This window comes from Carcharodon carcharias (genome assembly GCF_017639515.1).
Source record: "Carcharodon carcharias isolate sCarCar2 chromosome 39 unlocalized genomic scaffold, sCarCar2.pri SUPER_39_unloc_4, whole genome shotgun sequence".
NCBI lineage: Eukaryota > Metazoa > Chordata > Chondrichthyes > Lamniformes > Lamnidae > Carcharodon > Carcharodon carcharias.
The window spans coordinates 380,578-397,140 of NW_024470843.1; the positions used below are offsets into that span (position 1 = coordinate 380,578).

At 53.3% G+C, this 16,563-nt stretch overlaps 1 protein-coding gene across 1 annotated transcript in view; it reads left to right on the plus strand.

Annotated features, from left to right (window-relative positions):
- The window catches only part of LOC121274975 (RNA binding protein fox-1 homolog 1-like), a 63,159-nt gene extending 49,948 nt beyond the window's left edge, over window positions 1-13,211 (plus strand). Inside the window, exons 9-11 of the mRNA XM_041182354.1 lie at window positions 2,223-2,284; window positions 9,672-9,750; window positions 12,940-13,211. Coding sequence (XP_041038288.1) covers window positions 2,223-2,284; window positions 9,672-9,750; window positions 12,940-12,984 — 186 coding nt within the window. The 3' untranslated portion in view covers window positions 12,985-13,211. The remainder of the gene's footprint in view (window positions 1-2,222; window positions 2,285-9,671; window positions 9,751-12,939) is intronic.
- The last annotated feature ends 3,352 nt before the right edge of the window (window positions 13,212-16,563 follow it).

The following is a 16,563-nucleotide window of genomic DNA, read 5'->3' on the forward strand; positions in this document are numbered from 1 at the left end:
ATCTCTGTAACCTCCTCCAGCCCCTACACACCTCCCTATCTCTGTAACCTCCTCCAGCCCCTACACCCCTCCCTATCTCTGTAACCACCTCCAGCCCCTACAACGCTCCTTATCTCTATAACCTCCTCCAGCCCCTACACCCATCCCTATCTCTGTAACCACCTCCAGCCCCTACACCCCTCCCTATCTCTGTAACCTCCTCCATGCCCTACACTCCTCCCTATCTCTGTAAGCTCCTCCAGCCCCTACACCCCTCCCTAACTCTGTAACAACCTCCAGCCCCTACACCCCTCCCTATCTCTGTAAGCTCCTCCAGGCCCTACACCCCTCCCTATCTCTGTAACCTCCTCCAGCCCCTACAACGCTCCTTATCTCTGTAACCTCCTCCAGCCCCAACACCCCTCCCTATCTCTGTAACCTCCTCCAGCCCCTACACCCCTCCCTATCTCTGTAAGCTCCTCCAGGCCCTACACCCCTCCCTATCTCTGTAACCTCCTCCAGCCCCTACAACGCTCCTTATCTCTGTAACCTCCTCCAGCCCCAACACCCCTCCTATCTCTGTAACCTTCTCCAGCCCCAACACCCCTCCTATCTCTGTTTTCATGGCGCCGGGGAGTTATCGAGGTCTTGGTGTCAGAGAAGGAGGCCATTGGGCCCTTCGAGTCCATGCTGTCTCCTTGCACAGCCACCCAGACAGTCCCATTCCTCCCGCCCCCTCTCCCCTTGGGCCCGAGGGTTTACTTCCCTTGACTGCCCCTCCGATTTCCTTTTGAAATCGCCCATCACCTCGGCTACCACCCTCCATCGTGAGCGGCAACTTCCAACTCACTCACGCTCGGTGAGGAGAGAGGAACTCCCCCTCACATCCCCCCCAACACCCCTGCGCCTCAAGCCCCAAAACCTTCAACCTGTGTTTCCACACCACCCACCCCCTCCCTCACACCCCATTCCCTGCACCGTCCGCTCATGTGGTCAGCTCTCCCCTTTGTCTACCCGACCCGAAACCCTCATCACCTCGTACACCTCGATCGGAGACCCGACCCCTCCTCGATCTGCTCTGCCCCTGGCAAGGAGGATCCCAGCCTCTCCGGCTCATTCCTGGCCGCCCACAATCCCTCAGCTCTGGATCCATTCGGGTAAAAGTCTCCCTCCGCACCGCCTCTCTCTCTCTCTCCCTCTCTCGAGGAGGTCCTACCTGGGAAGGAGGGGACAGAACGGGACGCTAAATGGAGTTGCGGGCCTAACCGGAGATTCAAGGCCTCACCTCCACTGCTTTTGCCCCCAGTGCCCCTATTTACAAAGCCCAAGGTTCTTTTTTCAAAATCCGTTCGGTGGGTGTGTGAGTCTCGGGCTAGACCAATCTATCGTGCCCATCCCTAAATGCCCCCTCTGAGGAGGTGCTGGGTGAGCTGCCTTCTTGACCCGCTGTAGTCCCTTTGGTGTAGGTACACCCACAGTGCTGTTAGGGTTAGAGTTCCAAGATTTTGTCCCTGTGGTGTAGGTACACCCACACTGCTGATAGGGAGGGAGTTCCAGGATTTTGTCCCTGTGTTGTAGGTACACCCACAGTGCTGTTAGGGAGGGAGTTCCAGGATTTTGTCCCTGTGTTGTAGGTACACCCACAGTGCTGTTAGGGAGGGAGTTCCAGGATTTTGTCCCTGTGTTGTAGGTACACCCACAGTGCTGTTAGGGATGGAGTTCCAGGATTTTGTCTGTGTGGGGTAGGTACACCCACAGTGCTGTTAGGGAAGGATTTCCAGGTTTTTGTTCCTGTGGTGTAGGTACAGCCACAGTGCTGTTAGGGAGGGAGTTCCAGGTTTTTGTTCCTGTGGTGTAGGTACACCCACAGTGCTGTTAGGGAGGGAGTTCCAGGATTTTGTCCCTGTGGTGTAGGTACACCCACAGTGCTGTTAGGGAGGGAGTTCTGCAATACTGAGCCAGCGACATTGAAGACAACTCTCTCAGTATGTACTGCCACCTTCCCATATCGGTGCCCACGCAGCCCTTGCCTCTCTGCCCCTCTTAGAACTGTGCCAATTAGCCTGTCTCCCTCTGTCTCCCCCTCCCCATATTTGTCTGTACCCCCCCTTCGTCCTGAGCTACCTTCCTCTACCTCCGTTGCTTCTGTTTTCTTTGCCCCCTCTGGTTACCCCTGTCCCTCTCCCTCTTTCTCCTTTCCCTGCCTCTCGATGTGCCTCTCACCCGATTTGCCTCTCTTTCAGGGGGCTTACGCCACATACCGAGTGGCCCAACCTGCGCCTGCCACCACTACCTACAGCGATGGGTGAGTCCTGCTCTGCCAGCTCTCTTGAACTCGCTACGCGATTGCCTCTGACCTTGCCCTCCACCCCGCGGCTCCTGGTTTAAGTTTGATGGAACCGAGAGGCTGGGAATTCTGAGGAGGCCCATTCAGGTCTACCACCCCCTCCCCACTCCGTCCTCCAATGCTCTGTGAACTAGAGAGAGAGAGAGTGACATGTCGAAGCTTCCCACCTTGCACTCACCAGGACACTCGCTAGAATGCCAACAAACAACAATTTACACCACACGTGAAGAGAGTGCATTCTCCGTGGCAGCGCCACTCGCCGGCCTCTCTTCCCGTGCAGTGGGAATAGTTGTTTGTCGCCTGCTATGGGCATTCTTGCATGTGTCCTGATGAGCGCCAGGCAAAAAGCTTTGACCTGTCTCTTTTCCCAGCAACCCTCGGGCCCTGTACTCCCAGCGGGGCCATGTTAATGTCTCGTCAATCGCATTGTTAAGCTTGGCACAAACAGGTATCGATCGTTCCTGAGGGTTTGGGCTGGGAGATTGAGCAAGCCAATGACCTCTCTCGATCGGTGATTGTGGCCACGGTCGATTTTCCTGACTTTGTAAACAGGAGTTGAAATTCCACCAGGTGGGCTTTGAGCCAGTGTCCCCAGAGTCTCTCTCTATCAATCAGAGTCCACTTGCCAACCAGTCAGCGCTCTCTTCACGTGCGGTATAAATTGTTGTTTTTCCACTCATATTGGTATTCTTGCCGAGAGGTCTTGAGCAAAGAGAAAACCCTGGTGCCTTGCTCTTGGCCTTCACCAACTGGCTTGGGTCCTGTCAACGCGCTGTTCAGTCACGTCAAGGCTGAACTTCAGCCGGCAGCCTATTCCCCCTATTCCTTCAATCCCTCACCCAGCAACACCAAGAGGAAAATCTCCACCATTTCAAACTTGGGCTTTTGAGTTGAGCTCTAAGCCTTTTAAGGGGTGGGAGGTGGTTGGGGGGGTGGGGTGGTGGTAGAGTTCCAGATTCTGTAAGTGCTTCCTGACATCACCCACCACCCCCACCCCTCCCCACCCTCCCCCCAAATGGCCTCTCATTCGAGAATGTCTCCCCTTTGATGATTCCTCTCACCCAACCAGAGGAATTCACTCCTGTCAACCTTAGCGAACCCTTATCGTATTTTCCTCCCTCCCTCTATTCTTTTATGGGGTCCGGGCATCGCCAGCCTCTGTTGCCCACTCCCTAAATGCCCCTTGAGCGGAGAGACTGGCTCGGCCATTTCAGAGGGGCGGTCAAGAGCCAGCCTCCTTGCTACGCGGGCCCGGAGTCAGGCGTAGGGCCAGACCGGGTTAAGGACGGCAAGTTTCCCCTCCCTTCACCCCACCCCCCCCACTCCTACCTCCTGAAGGGGCATTAGTGAAGCAGGTGGGCTTTTAGGGACATCGGCGATGGCGGCCACGGTAGATATTCCAGACTTTGTAAACAGGAGTCAGGTGGGGTTTGAGCCAGTGTCCCCAGAGTCTCTCCCTACCTATCAATCAGAGTCCACTTGCCAACCGGTCATCGCTCTCTTCACGTGCGGTATAAATTGTTTTTCCACTTAGTCCTGATGAGTGCAGGATGAAAAACTTCAGCGCGTCTCTTTTTTCAGCCACACCCGCGTTCTGAACCAACCCAACGTCGGTGCGTTCCTCTCCCTCACTAACCCAGTGGCATTGTCGCCACGCCAACAGTTGACCCACAGAGGCATCATCAGAGCACCCCCTCAATCTCCTGTACTCCAGGGGAACAGTGTAAGAACTCCCCCACCACCCAGGGCTCCTCAGGGAATGGGAGACCGCTAAAAGGCTTCAGTGTAACGGAGGCCCACGACTTGTTGAAAATGACCCCGGCAGCAATCCCTGTGTTTTTGAACCGTGCGTAAAGGAGGCTTGTGAGAGCCATTTTGTGCAGCAGTGTTGATTTTTATTCGTTCATCGCGGGCTCGCTGACCAGGCCAGCATTCCTCGCTTATGCCCCCCCAATCGCCCTCGCTCGGAGGGGCGTTCAAGAGTCAACCACGTTGCTGGGAGGTCCTGGAGTCACGTGGAGACCAGACCAGCAGATTTCCTTCCTCCCAAAAGGGACATTAGTGAACCAGATGGGTTTTTCCCAACAATAGACTTTTAATTCCACGTTCTTGTTGAATTCAAACTCCACCCCGTGATGGGATTCGAACCCAGGCCCTTGCCCCCGACTCCACTCTACTCCAAAGCATTACTCTGGGTTTCTGGGGTTACTAGTCCAGTGACAATACCTCCAGACCATCCGCTCCCCCGGTGCAGGGGAGGGCAGAAGGCGACAGGTGTTCTGTTGTACCCGTTCGGTAAAGGTTATGCCGGATCTGCGCCTACGGTTTCCAGTAAGTGCAGGGGGCCCTCCTCACTCTCTCCCGGCGCCTGACCCGCCCGCCTAGCCCCACCCGCAAAGCAAAGCCCTTGCTGTTTGGCTCCGCGAGCCATCGCAGCTGCTTAAGCTGAGCCCCCACCGAACCTCAACTCCCTCCAGTGCCGAGCGGAGGGACGGTTGGTTCTTTCTGCCATAAGTGAATAGGTTCAATGACGGGGTTGGGTATGAAGGTGTTCGGCCCATCAAGTCCATGCTAGCCCCTCGGTAGAGCAATCCCATCAGCTCCGTGCTCTACCACCCCCTCACACCACCTGCTCTATCCGCGCAGCCCTGGAAGTATATCTCCCTCAATTGCCCACCCAATTTCCTGGTAGCCGGGCCATCACTTTGGCGAATTGGAGATGTTACCTACCCCCCCCCCCCCCCCCCCGATGGATCCAAGGTGAATATAGCCCTGCCGGGGTCAGGTCTCTGAACTGGTGTGGCCACTCCTAGATGGGGTGTGAGGCAGAACAGAAGCAAGACCTTCTCTCCTGTGTACTCCAGAAAGACCAATGCTTCATTTTCCTCATTTGGTCTTTCTTCTTCGTACTTCTGCCCCTCGTTGTCGATTGTCCAATTTAGGGACACAGCAGCTCTGGGACTAATGGGTGAGGTAGAGCTACCCCTTCACAGTGGAGTGATCCGAACTGCAAGTCTTAAGGAACGCATCGTCGTTTGGCCGGACAGAGCACGGGTGTGGCTGAAAAAAGAGACACGCCGAAGTTTTTCATCTTGCACTCATCAGAACACTCGGCAACAACAATCTATACCGCACGTGAAGAGAATGCCGACTGGTTGGCCAGTGGACTCTGATTGATAGAGGCGGTCGAAAAAAACTTTGATGCATCCCTTTTCTCAGCAGTATCCAATGGAATACGTGGCCTCGGAGGTTGAGGATGAGCTGGATTTGGAGCTGGGGAGGGTTTTGGTACAGTTGGAAAGCAGACCAGGACTGGAATTCAGTGGGTTGTGTCACGACCATGTTAAAAGACCTTTCCTCAGAGTTTTTTATGAGCTATAAGTGTGTGTGTGGGTGTGGGTGTGGGTGTGTGTGTGTGTGTTTGAGCGTGTACGTGTGTTTGAGAGAGTGTACGTGTGTTTGAGAATGTGTGCGTGTGTTTGAGTGTGTGTGCGTGTGTTTGAGTGTGTGTGTGTGTTTGAGAGAGTGTGCGTGTGTTTGAATGTGTGTGTGCGTGTGTTTGAGAATGTGTGCGTGTGTTTGAGTGTGTGTGCATGTGTTTGAGCGTGTACGTGTGTTTGAGAGAGTGTGCGTGTGTTTGAGAATGTGTGCGTGTGTTTGAGAATGTGTGCGTGTGTTTGAGTGTGTGTGCGTGTGTTTGAGTGTGTGTACGTGTGTTTGAGAATGTGTACGTGTGTTTGAGTGTGTGTACGTGTGTTTGAGAGAGTGTACGTGTGTTTGAGTGTGTGTGTGTGTTTGAGAGAGTGTGCGTGTGTTTGAGAATGTGTGCGTGTGTTTGAGTGTGTGTGTGTGTGTTTGAGAGTGTGTATGTGTGTTTGAATGTGTGTGTGCGTGTGTTTGAGTGTGTGTGTGTGTTTAAGTGTGTGTGTGTGTGTTTGAGTGTGTGTGCGTATGTTTGGGTATGTGTGTGTGTTTGAGTGTGTATGTGTGTTTGAGCATGTGTGTGTTTGAGTGTATGTGTGTGTGTGAGTGTGTGTATGTGTTTGAGTGTGTGAGTACGTGTGTTTGAGCGTGTGTGTGTTTGAGTGTGTGTGTGTGTTTGTGTGTGTGTGTGTTTGAGTGTGTGTGTGTGTGTGTGTGTGTTTGAGTGTGTGTGTACGTGTGTTTGACTGTGTGTGTGTGTTTGAGTGTGTGTGTGTGTGTTTGAGTGTGTGTTTGTTTGAGTGTATATGTGTGTGTGTGTGTATGTGTTTGAGCGTGTGTGTGTTTGAGTGTGTGTGTGTTTGTGTGTGCGTGTGTTTGAGTCTGTGTGTGTGTGTGTTTGAGTGTGTGTGTACGTGTGTTTGAGTGTGTGTGTGTTCGAGTGTGTGTGTGTGTGTGTGTGTGTGTGTGTTTGAGGGTATGTGTATGTATGAGTGTGTGTATGTGTTTGACTGTGTGTGTACGTGTGTTTGAGCGTGTGTGTGTTTGTGTGTGTGTGTGTGTGTGTGTGTGTTTGAGTGTGTGTGTACGTGTGTTTGAGCGTGTGTGAGTTTGAATGTGTGTGTTTGAGTGTGTGTGAGTGTGTGTACGTGTGTGTGTTTGAGTGTGTACGTGTGAGTGTGAGCGTGTGTGTGTGTGTGTGAGTACAGCCCCTTTTAATTTGCGAGTGATTCAGTTTAAAAACTATCCCATCAGCCGAGCTCCATCCTTAAATAAGGATTAGTTTATTTCAAAATTCTGTGGAAAATCACTGAAGTCAAAGTGATGCATTTGTTAACTGCAGCACAGATACCAGTTTCAAATGCAGATCAAGGGAAGTAGATATTTAAAGATGAGATTGCAGATCCTTCTCTGTGAGATATCATTGTGGGGCCTCTTGCTTGGATCCCTTCATTCTAAAGTGAGGAATCTGTTTAGCAGCTGCGATGGCTTGTGTAGTCGAAGAGTGGGAGTCTTCCTTTGCATGCGGGCTAGAGAGGTAGAGCAGGTGCTGGGAGTGGGTAAGGGCTCCTCTCCTGACTGGAAGCCACAGGTAAAGCTGCTGGAAGATTGTCCGGTTTCTCCCCAGCCGACCAGGGGCGTTATGTTATCATCTGGATTCCTGACTCTTCAACTCCTAGCGGCCGAGAGAAACAGAGTCCTCGCGTGCTGATGACAGTTGGCTCGCTTGGAGATGTGGGCTGGAAATCACTCACTGAGGTCTCCTGAGCTCCTCTGCACACTGTCACCCACCAGGCGGCTCCTTACACAGTCTAAAGACACAGGGATGGCTGCTACATTCATTTTCAACAAGTCACCGACTGAATCTAGCATGGCAATGAATTACACTGAGCTCATGGGGTCAGACAGCACAGAAAGAGACCCTTCTGCCCATCATGTCCATGCCAGCCATGGAACTCTAATTCTAATCCCCTTTTCCAGCACTTGGCCTGTAGCCCTGTATACTACGGTGTTTCAAGTGCTCATCTAAATACTTTTCAATTGTTGTGAGAGTTCCTGCCTCTATTGCCCCCTCAAGGAGTGAGTTCCAGATACCTCCCCACCTTCTGGGTGAAAGAACCTTCCCCCAAATCCCATCTAAACCTCTTGCGCCCTGACCTTAAATCTATGCCCCCTGATTATTGACACCTCCGCTAAGCGGATATAAGTTTATTCCTATCCACCCTTTCTATGCCCCTCATAATTTTGTAACCTCTATCAGGACCTCCCTCATCCTTCTCTGCTCTAAGGAAAACAACCCCAGCCTATCCCGTCTCTCCACATATCTCAGACGCTCCGGATCCTGGTGGATCTCCCCTGCACCCTCTCCAAGTGGGAGGAGGAGAGGGTTCCCCCTTCCTGCCTCCTGTCCCCTTTGGGACAAACTGGGGCTTTCACCCCTTCAAGAAGGCCCAATGGTCTGTCGCCTTGTATACTACGGCATTTCAAGTGCTCACGCAAATACCTCTTAATTGTTGTGAGAGTTCCTGCTTCTAACGACCCCCTCAGGCAGTGAGTTTGAGTGCCTCTGCACTTTAAGGAGAGTTCGCCAACCACCCCCACCTCCCCCCCCATCCCCTGCAGCCCCGGAGGTAAGAGCCTCGAGAGAGTTCGAGCGCACGCGTTGGGCTGACTGTCCGAGGGTGGGGAGCAAGCCCCAGGAGGAACCCCCTGTCCCGGTCCCGGAATGGGGCCTAACTGCGGAAGGTTCCGGGTCAGAGGTGTGGGGGCGCTGCCTGCCCTCCGGGCCACAGCGGTGGGGAGGAGGTTGGCGTTGTTGTGGGATGCGCACATCCCCGGTTGCCAGGGGGTCAGGTTGGACGGAGCAGAGCACCAAGCAGCAGCAGGAGGGGGTCTTGGTGGCGCCAGAGCAGATGGAGCTGTCCAATTTGGTTCAGGAACAACCGGCGGTTTCCAATTGGCCGCAAACGCTTCTTTAACTCACCCCAGCAAACCCCCCCACGGCTAGGCCAGCAAGTTACTCATCAGTGGGGCATGGCTGGCTTCACAAGCGCTTATTGCCCGTCCCTAAGTGCCCCTCCTCAAGGCCACTCAGGGAGGGGCGGTAAATGCCAGACCGAGCCAGCGACACCCACATCCCGTGAATGGGTTAAAAAAATAAGGTGGTGGTGGTGAAGCTGCCTTCCTGAGCCCCTGTGGTGTAGGTACACCCACCGTGCTGTTAGGGAGGGGGTTCCAGGATTTTGTCCATGTGGTGTAGGTACACCCACCGTGCTGTTAGGGAGGGAGTTCCAGGATTTTGACCCAGCGACAGTGAAGGAATGGCTGATATATTTCCAAGTCAGGATGGTGAGTGACTTGGAGGGGAACTTCCATGTGTTGGTGTTCCCCATGTATCTGCTGCCCTTGTCCTTCTAGATGGTCGTGGTCGTGGGTTTGGAAGGTGCTGTCTAAGGAGCCTTGGTGAATTCCTGCAGTGCATCTTGTAGATGGTACACACGCTGCTGCTACTGTGCATCAGTGGTGGAGGGAGTGAATGTTTGTGGATGGGGTGCTGATCAAGCGTGGCTGCTTTGTCCTGGATGGTGTCAAGCTTCTTGAGTGTTGTGGGAGCTGCACTCATCCAGGCAAGTGGGGAGTATCCCATCACACTCCTGACTTGTGCCTTGTAGATGGTGGACAGGCTTTGGGGAGTCAGGAGGTGAGTGACACTCCACAGGATTCGCAGCCTCTGACCTGCTCTTGTAGCCACCGTATTTATATGGCTGGTCCCAGTTCAGTTTCTGGTCAATGGTAACCCCCAGGATGTTGATTATCAATAGCGGAGAGTATCCCATCTTAACCCGATTGGCTCCGAAGGTTGATGTTGTTTCAGGGTTGAAGGGGAGGCTTGTTCTAACCTGATTCCTTGCTTTTTTTTCAGCTATGGGAGAGTGTACACCACCGCTGACCCCTATCACCCCGCACTAGGACCTGCCACTACGTATGGCGTCGGAACAGTGGTGAGTACCATCCACCCGCTGGACGTGGATAGGGGCCTTACAGAAGGGCTTGAGGAACAGGAGCAGGCCCGAAGCCATTCGGCCCCTCGAGCGTGTCCCCACCATCCGGTACCATCGCAGGGTGTTCCGCTCCTGACTTGAGCTCCCCTCAACCCTACCTGCACCACGGGGACTGCAGCAGCGATGGGGGGGGGGGCGGGGGTGGGTTCCAGAAGACATCTCACACGCCCCCCCCCCACCCACCGCCTTCTCACAGGGGGCAATTAGGGATGGGTAAAGGAGGTGCTCCTGCCTCGAGAGACGGCAAGCGAATCTGGTTCCTTTCTCCCTCTGTCGCCCTAGGGGAGGTTCCCCCTTTCAATGCGTCGGCGCTGTTCACACCCGAGGCAGACCTCTCTGGTTGGTGAGGTTCCCCCACCCCCTCCCCACCGAATGTCGCTGGGTAGAAGGAGAGTTCCTCCTCACCTGTCTGCCCTCGAATCTCTTGCCCCAAAGGCTTTAACCTGAGTCCTCCCCCCCTCCCACCTCTCGTCCTGGTACCGTCAACTCGTGACAACGGCTGACCTTTGTCTACCTCTACGCTAATCTCGGACACCTCCGTCAAACCCCCTCCCCCCACCCCCCCACCCCCACTTTTTCCCCCAAGTAGAATGACTTCGGCTCCTCCAACCTAACCTCGAAGCGTCCGTATTATTTCACGGGATGTGGTTCTCGCTGGCAAGGCCAGCATTTGTTGTCCACCCCCGACAGCCCCTTGCTATGAATGGCTGGCTGGGGCCGTTTCAGAGGGAGGGTGATAGCCACTCACACATTTTCTGTGGGTCTGGAGCCCCATGTAGAGCAGCCCCTGGTCAGGACCCCGCTGTGCTGGGATCTAGTGAGACAAAGGTTCCTCTCACACGTGGGGGATTGGGGCCCGCACTTTGTGGGATTTGTTTGCTGAGAATAGGTGCACGTGAAAAGAAATTCATGAAGCTTTGTAGACATCAGGGCTGCAGGGGCGTGTGTGTGTGTGTGTGTGTGTGTGTGTACCTGTACGTATGCGTATGAGTGTGTACGCGCGTGTGTGTGTGTGTGTGTGTGTATGTCCATGTATGTATGTGTGTGCATGTGCGTGTACGAGTGTGTGTGTATGTGTGCATTTATGTGCTTGCGTGTGTGTGTAAATGTGTGTCTGTGTGTGCATGTGCGTGTGTGTGTGTATGTGTGTGTGTGTGCGTGTGTGTGTGAGTGTTAGTGTCTGTGTGAGTGCGTGTGTGTGTGAGTGTGTGTGTGAGTGTTACTGTATGTGAGCCTGTGTGCGTGAGTGCATGTGTGTGTGTGAGTTTTAGTGTGTGTGTGTGTGTGAGTGCGTGTGTGTGAGTTTTAGTGTGTGTGTGTGAGTGTGTGTGCGTGTGTGTGTGTGTGAGTGTTAGTGTGTGTGTGTGTTTGTGTGTGTGTGTGTGTTAGTGTGTGTGTGTGTGAGTGCGTGTGTGTGTGTGTGAGTTTTAGTGTGTGTGTGTGTGAGTGTGTGTGTGAGTGCGTGTGTGTGTGTGTGAGTATTAATGTGTGTGAATGTTAGTGTGTGTGTGAGTGTTAGTGTGTGTGTGACTGTTAGTGTGTGTGTGTGTGTGTGCGTGTGTGTGAGTGTTAGTGTGTATGTATGAGTGTTAGTGTGTGTGTTAATGTGTGTGAGTGTTAGTGTGTGTGAATGTTAGTGTATGTGTGTTAGTGTGTCTGTGATTGTTAGTGTGTGTGTGAGTGTTAGTGTGTGTGTGTGAGTGTTAGTTTGTGTGTGTGATTGTTAGTGTGTGTGTGTGTGAGTGTTAGTGTGTGTATTAATTTGTGTGTTAATGTGTGTGTGAGTGTTAGCGTGTGTGTGAGAGTGTAAGTGTGTGTGTGAGTATTAGTGTGTGTGTGTGTGTGTTTGTGAGTGTTAGTGTGTGTGAGTATTAGTGTGTGTGTGTGTGTGTTAATGTGTGTGTGAGTGTTAGCGTGTGTGTGTGTGTTTGTGTGTGTGAGTGTTAGTGTGTGTGTGTGTGTGAGTGTTAGCGTGTGTGTGTGTGTTTGTGTGTCTGAGTGTTAGTGTGTGTGTGTGTGTGAGTGTTAGTGTGTGTGTGTGTGTGTTTGTGTGTCTGAGTGTTAGTGTGTGTGTGTGTGTGTGTTTGTGTGTCTGAGTGTTAGTGTGTGTGTGTGTGTTAGTGTGTGTGTGTGTGTGTGTGTGAGTGTTAGTGTGTGTGTGTGTGAGTGTTAGTGTGTGTGTGTGTGTGTGAGTGTTAGTGTTAGTGTGTGAGTGTTAGTGTGTGTGTGTGTGTGAGTGTTAGTGTGTGTGTGTGTGTGAGTGTTAGTGTGTGTGTGTGAGTGTTAGTGTGTGTGTGTGTGTGAGTGTTAGTGTGTGTGTGTGTGTGTGTGAGTGTTTGTGTGTGTGTGTGTGTTTGTGTGTGTGTGTGAGTGTTAGTGTGTGTGTGTGTTAGTGTATGTGTGTGTGTGTTAGTGTGTGTGTGTTTGTGTGTGTGTGTGTGTGTGAGTGTTAGTGTGTGTGTGTGTGAGTGTTAGTGTGAGTGTGTGTGTGAGTGTTAGTGTGTGTGTGTGTGTGTGTGAGTGTTAGTGTGAGTGTGTGTGTGAGTGTTAGTGTGTGTGTGTGTGTGTGTGAGTGTTTGTGTGAGTGTGTGTGTGAGTGTTAGTGTGTGTGTGTGTGTGTGTGTGAGTGCGTGTGTATGTGTTGAAAACAAAAGTGATCCTGAAACTGGATTACATGACACACTTCCTTTCTTGGGATGTCATGCTGCGCCCCCTTAAGGGCATGTTGCAACAAGGAGTGCAGCTCCCCCTCCCTTGAAGGGGCACTTGTGAACCACAAGCGACAGTTGTCACGGTCAATTGATCTAGTGACCTGGGGGCGTGGGTTCGAGTCCTGCCAAGGGAGCCGAAGGGACTTGGAGTCAGCTTCATACCTGTACCCTAAGCTGCAGCCTAACTGGAGGTCCATTAAACATTCGGCATGGGCTCTCTGCCCCCTTTTGGACTCCCTCCTCTGTGTGTACCACTGCTTGCCTAGCCGCTGTCTCTCTCTCTCTCTCTCTCTCTCTCTCTCTTAGAGTGACGGGTCACCTTTCAGGTCCCCAGGCGCCGGCCCACTGTGCTACCTTGTGTTCCTGAGTCTTCTCTCCAGTTGCTAACTTGGGCCATGTCCCCTCTGTCTGATTCCAGGCCAGCCTATACCGCGGCGGCTACAATCGATTCACTCCCTACTGAGCGGAGCATCGACCGGGGGGGAGACGATCACCGAACCCGGGGCAGCCTTACACCTCCTCCTTCTCCGCCCGGACTACGTAAAGTTCCTTCCTCCACCCCACCTCTGCCCTTCTCTGGGCCGAGACGTGACTTGGATCTTCTGTTAACTGTGCCAGATGTACAACGCTTCGATTCGGGGATTGCCCCTTTGTCTTTTGACTTGTTGAGTTGACTTGAGGAAGGGTGCAGCCAGGGTGTGGTGGGGTGGGGTGGGCGCGTGGGGTTTTGGTGGGTGTTGGGGGGGGTGGGTGTGTGTTGGGAGGGGGGTAGTTGAGGGGGACTGTCGGTGGTGGGTGGGTGGGTGGGGGGGAGGAAGTTGGTGGGGGGGGGGGTGGGGAAGGGTTCGGCACCAACATTCTAACCCTCTTCTGAAACTGAGGCCCGCTCAGGGGGATCTGGTGTGAAGGGTTTGCCTGAGGGAGTCACTAGACTCTTCGTGGTTGGCGGAAATCGCCTGGAGGGAAGCTGGGGAGGGGTTGGGGGGGTGGGGGTGGTGGATTCGGACCATCAACGGGGCTTATTCCGGGGTGTGCCAAGGGTTTTCTCCATCCTGGACTTGCCCCTGAGGTTGCGACGTCCCAGGCTGACTCAGGTTGGGTTGGAAGGGGGAGAAGGGGAGGGAGAGATGGTAGTCTAGTGGTAATCCTGTAACCCACCAGACTCTGGCTAATGGCCTGGAAGACATGGGTTCAAACCCCAATATGTGCAGTTGGTGGAATCGAAATTCAATGAATGAAGAATAAATAGTAAATCTCGAACCTAATGGGACATGACAATGGTCGTAAAAGCCCATCTGGTTCCCTCACGCCCTTTAGGGAAGTGGGGGGGGGGAATCAAGACTTATTTTTTCACTCCATCACTGGGATGTAGACCATCGCTAACAGGATTAAGACCATAAGACCATAAGACATAGGAGCAGAAATTAGGCCACTTGGGCCCATTGGCGTTTACTGTCCAACCCATAATTGCCCCCTTGAGCTGAGTGGCGAGCTAGGCTATGTTAAGGGGGCAGTTAAGGGTCAACCACATTGCTGTGTGGGTCTGGAGTCACATAGAGGCCAGACCAGGGTGAGGCTGGTAGATTTCCTTCCTTTGAAGAGCATGAGTGAACCAGATGGGGTTTTATTTAACTACAATCTGTGATCGTTCCATGGTCACCGAGACCGAGACCAGCCTTCAACCCTAGATTTATCATGAACTGAATTTCAACTCCACCGACTACTCTGGTAAGGGTTTCAAACCCGTGTCCCTGGAGGGGCGGGGTGGGGGGGGCGGCAGTGGGGGGGGCATTAGCCTGGATTCGGTGAGCAGCGCCGTTTCGCCGGTGACTCCCCCTCTTGAAGGCAGCCGGAACACGAGTCAGCCATTCAGTCCCTCCAGCCCGTCTCCCGGAACTGACTGGGGCCGGGGTGGTGGTGGGGTGGGGGGCGGGTGCGACAGCCCACCTCACTCGCCCATCCCTGCTCAAACAGGTAGCACCAAGATCGAGCGTCGCCGAAGGAAAGGGAGGCGCAGAAGCTTTCCCCTTCACACTCAGCAGGACGCTAGGCAAGAACGCCAAATGAGGTGTAAAACAACAATTCATACTGCACATGAAGAGAGCCCCGATTGACCGGCAAGGCACTGCCTCACGTTGGCATTCTTGCAAAAACGTCCTGATGAGTGCAAGAGGGGAAGATTCGACCTGTCTCTTTTCTTTCTGCAACACTAGTGCCCCTATCCATCGTTTCCACCTCCCTCGAGTTTACAGGAAGAGAAAACCTCGATCTCAGGTTCACAGTTGACCACCGATGCCGTTGTCCGATTGTCACACGCGGGAGAGGGTTCAGACAGTCAAGACCCTACCCTGCCTCGCCCCCTGAAACATATATATTCACTGACCCTACCCGCACTGCTCTCCAGGGAAGAGATTTCCAAAGACTCACGGCCCTCGGACACAGCTAATTTCCCTTCTCCTCCTTAGGCTCTGCACCCCCATCCTAGGCTTCGCCACCAGTGGGTGACATTTCTCTCTACCTGCCTTCTACAGTTTTTGGTATCTTATCAGGATGGAGGTGCCGGGCAGAAGGAGGTTCAAGATGGACATTTGGAAGGGGAATGGGGTAAATACTTGAAGGGGATTTGGTGGGGCGATGGGAACCGGGATGGATAGCACTTTGAGAAGGTTGGAGGAGTGATGGTGAGCTAAACGCTGTGGCGTCAATTCTATGGCCGGATGGTCAGCCTACACAGGGATTCCATGTCCAGCTGGTGGGTTGAGCAGGGTTGGGAGGAGAGTTAGACCGACAGGTTGGGACAGCGACAGGCTCAGGTGAACGGAGCATCAGTGTGATCGTCCCCTTGATCTCCCACTTGTCGATCCCCCCTTGGACGATGTGCCACTAGGGCCCAAGGCCTCGGCCCGTTAAGGCCTTTAAGTGTGGCGGGGACTTCGAGATGGGGCTGAGCGAGCGATCATCACTCGATGCCGAGAAACCCTGCCAAGCCCCCACTTGAGTTTAAACCATCAGCGCCTGCCGGAAGATACTCTCGTTGGCAAAGCGAGAAAAGAACGACCCCATCAGTCTCCACCCCCTCCACACCCCCCCCCCCACCCCCCTCCACCCCCCCACCCTAGGAGTCAGATCCAGACAGTTGTCCGCCCAGGGGGTTAGAGTGTGGGAATTGCCACGCAGCATCCGACAGGAACACAGCTTCCCCACTCATTTTCCGCTTGAGGGTTGTCAGGTATCATTGAGGCAGTCCCTCCATTATACAGCCCTCCCCATTTTAATATCCATCTCAGGGCCAGAATCGCTTTGATGACTCCTGCACCTCTTTGTTGAGGCTTGGGAACAGGGGAGCTGTGCTCTTTCACTGTCAGGGGTTATTCCTGATGCTGGGGACAGTGTAGATGGAGATTTACTCTGTATCTAACCCCGTGCTGTACCTGTCCTGGGAGTGTTTGATGGGGACAGTGTAGAGGGAGATTTACTCTGTATCTAACCCCGTGCTGTACCTGTCCTGGGAGTGTTTGATGGGGACAGTGTAGAGGGAGATTTACTCTGTATCTAACCCCGTGCTGTACCTGTCCTGGGAGTGTTTGATGGGGACAGCGTAGAGGCAGCTTTACTCTGTATCTAACCCCGTGCTGTACCTGTCCTGGGAGTGTTTGATGGGGACAGTGTAGAGGGAGATTTACTCTGTATCTAACCCCGTGCTGTACCTGTCCTGGGAGTGTTTGATGGGGACAGTGTAGAGGGAGATTTACTCTGTATCTAACCCCGTGCTGTACCTGTCCTGGGAGTGTTTGATGGGGACAGTGTAGAGGGAGCTTTACTCTGTATCTAACCCCGTGCTGTACCTGTCCTGGGAGTGTTTGATGGGGACAGTGTAGAGGGAGCTTTACTCTGTATCTAACCCCGTGCTGTACCTGTCCTGGGAGTGTTTGATGGGGACAGTGTAGAGGGAGATTTACTCTGTATCTAACCCCGTGCTGTACCTGTCCTGGGAGTGTTTGATGGGCACAGTGTAGAGGGAGATTTACTCTGTATCTAACCC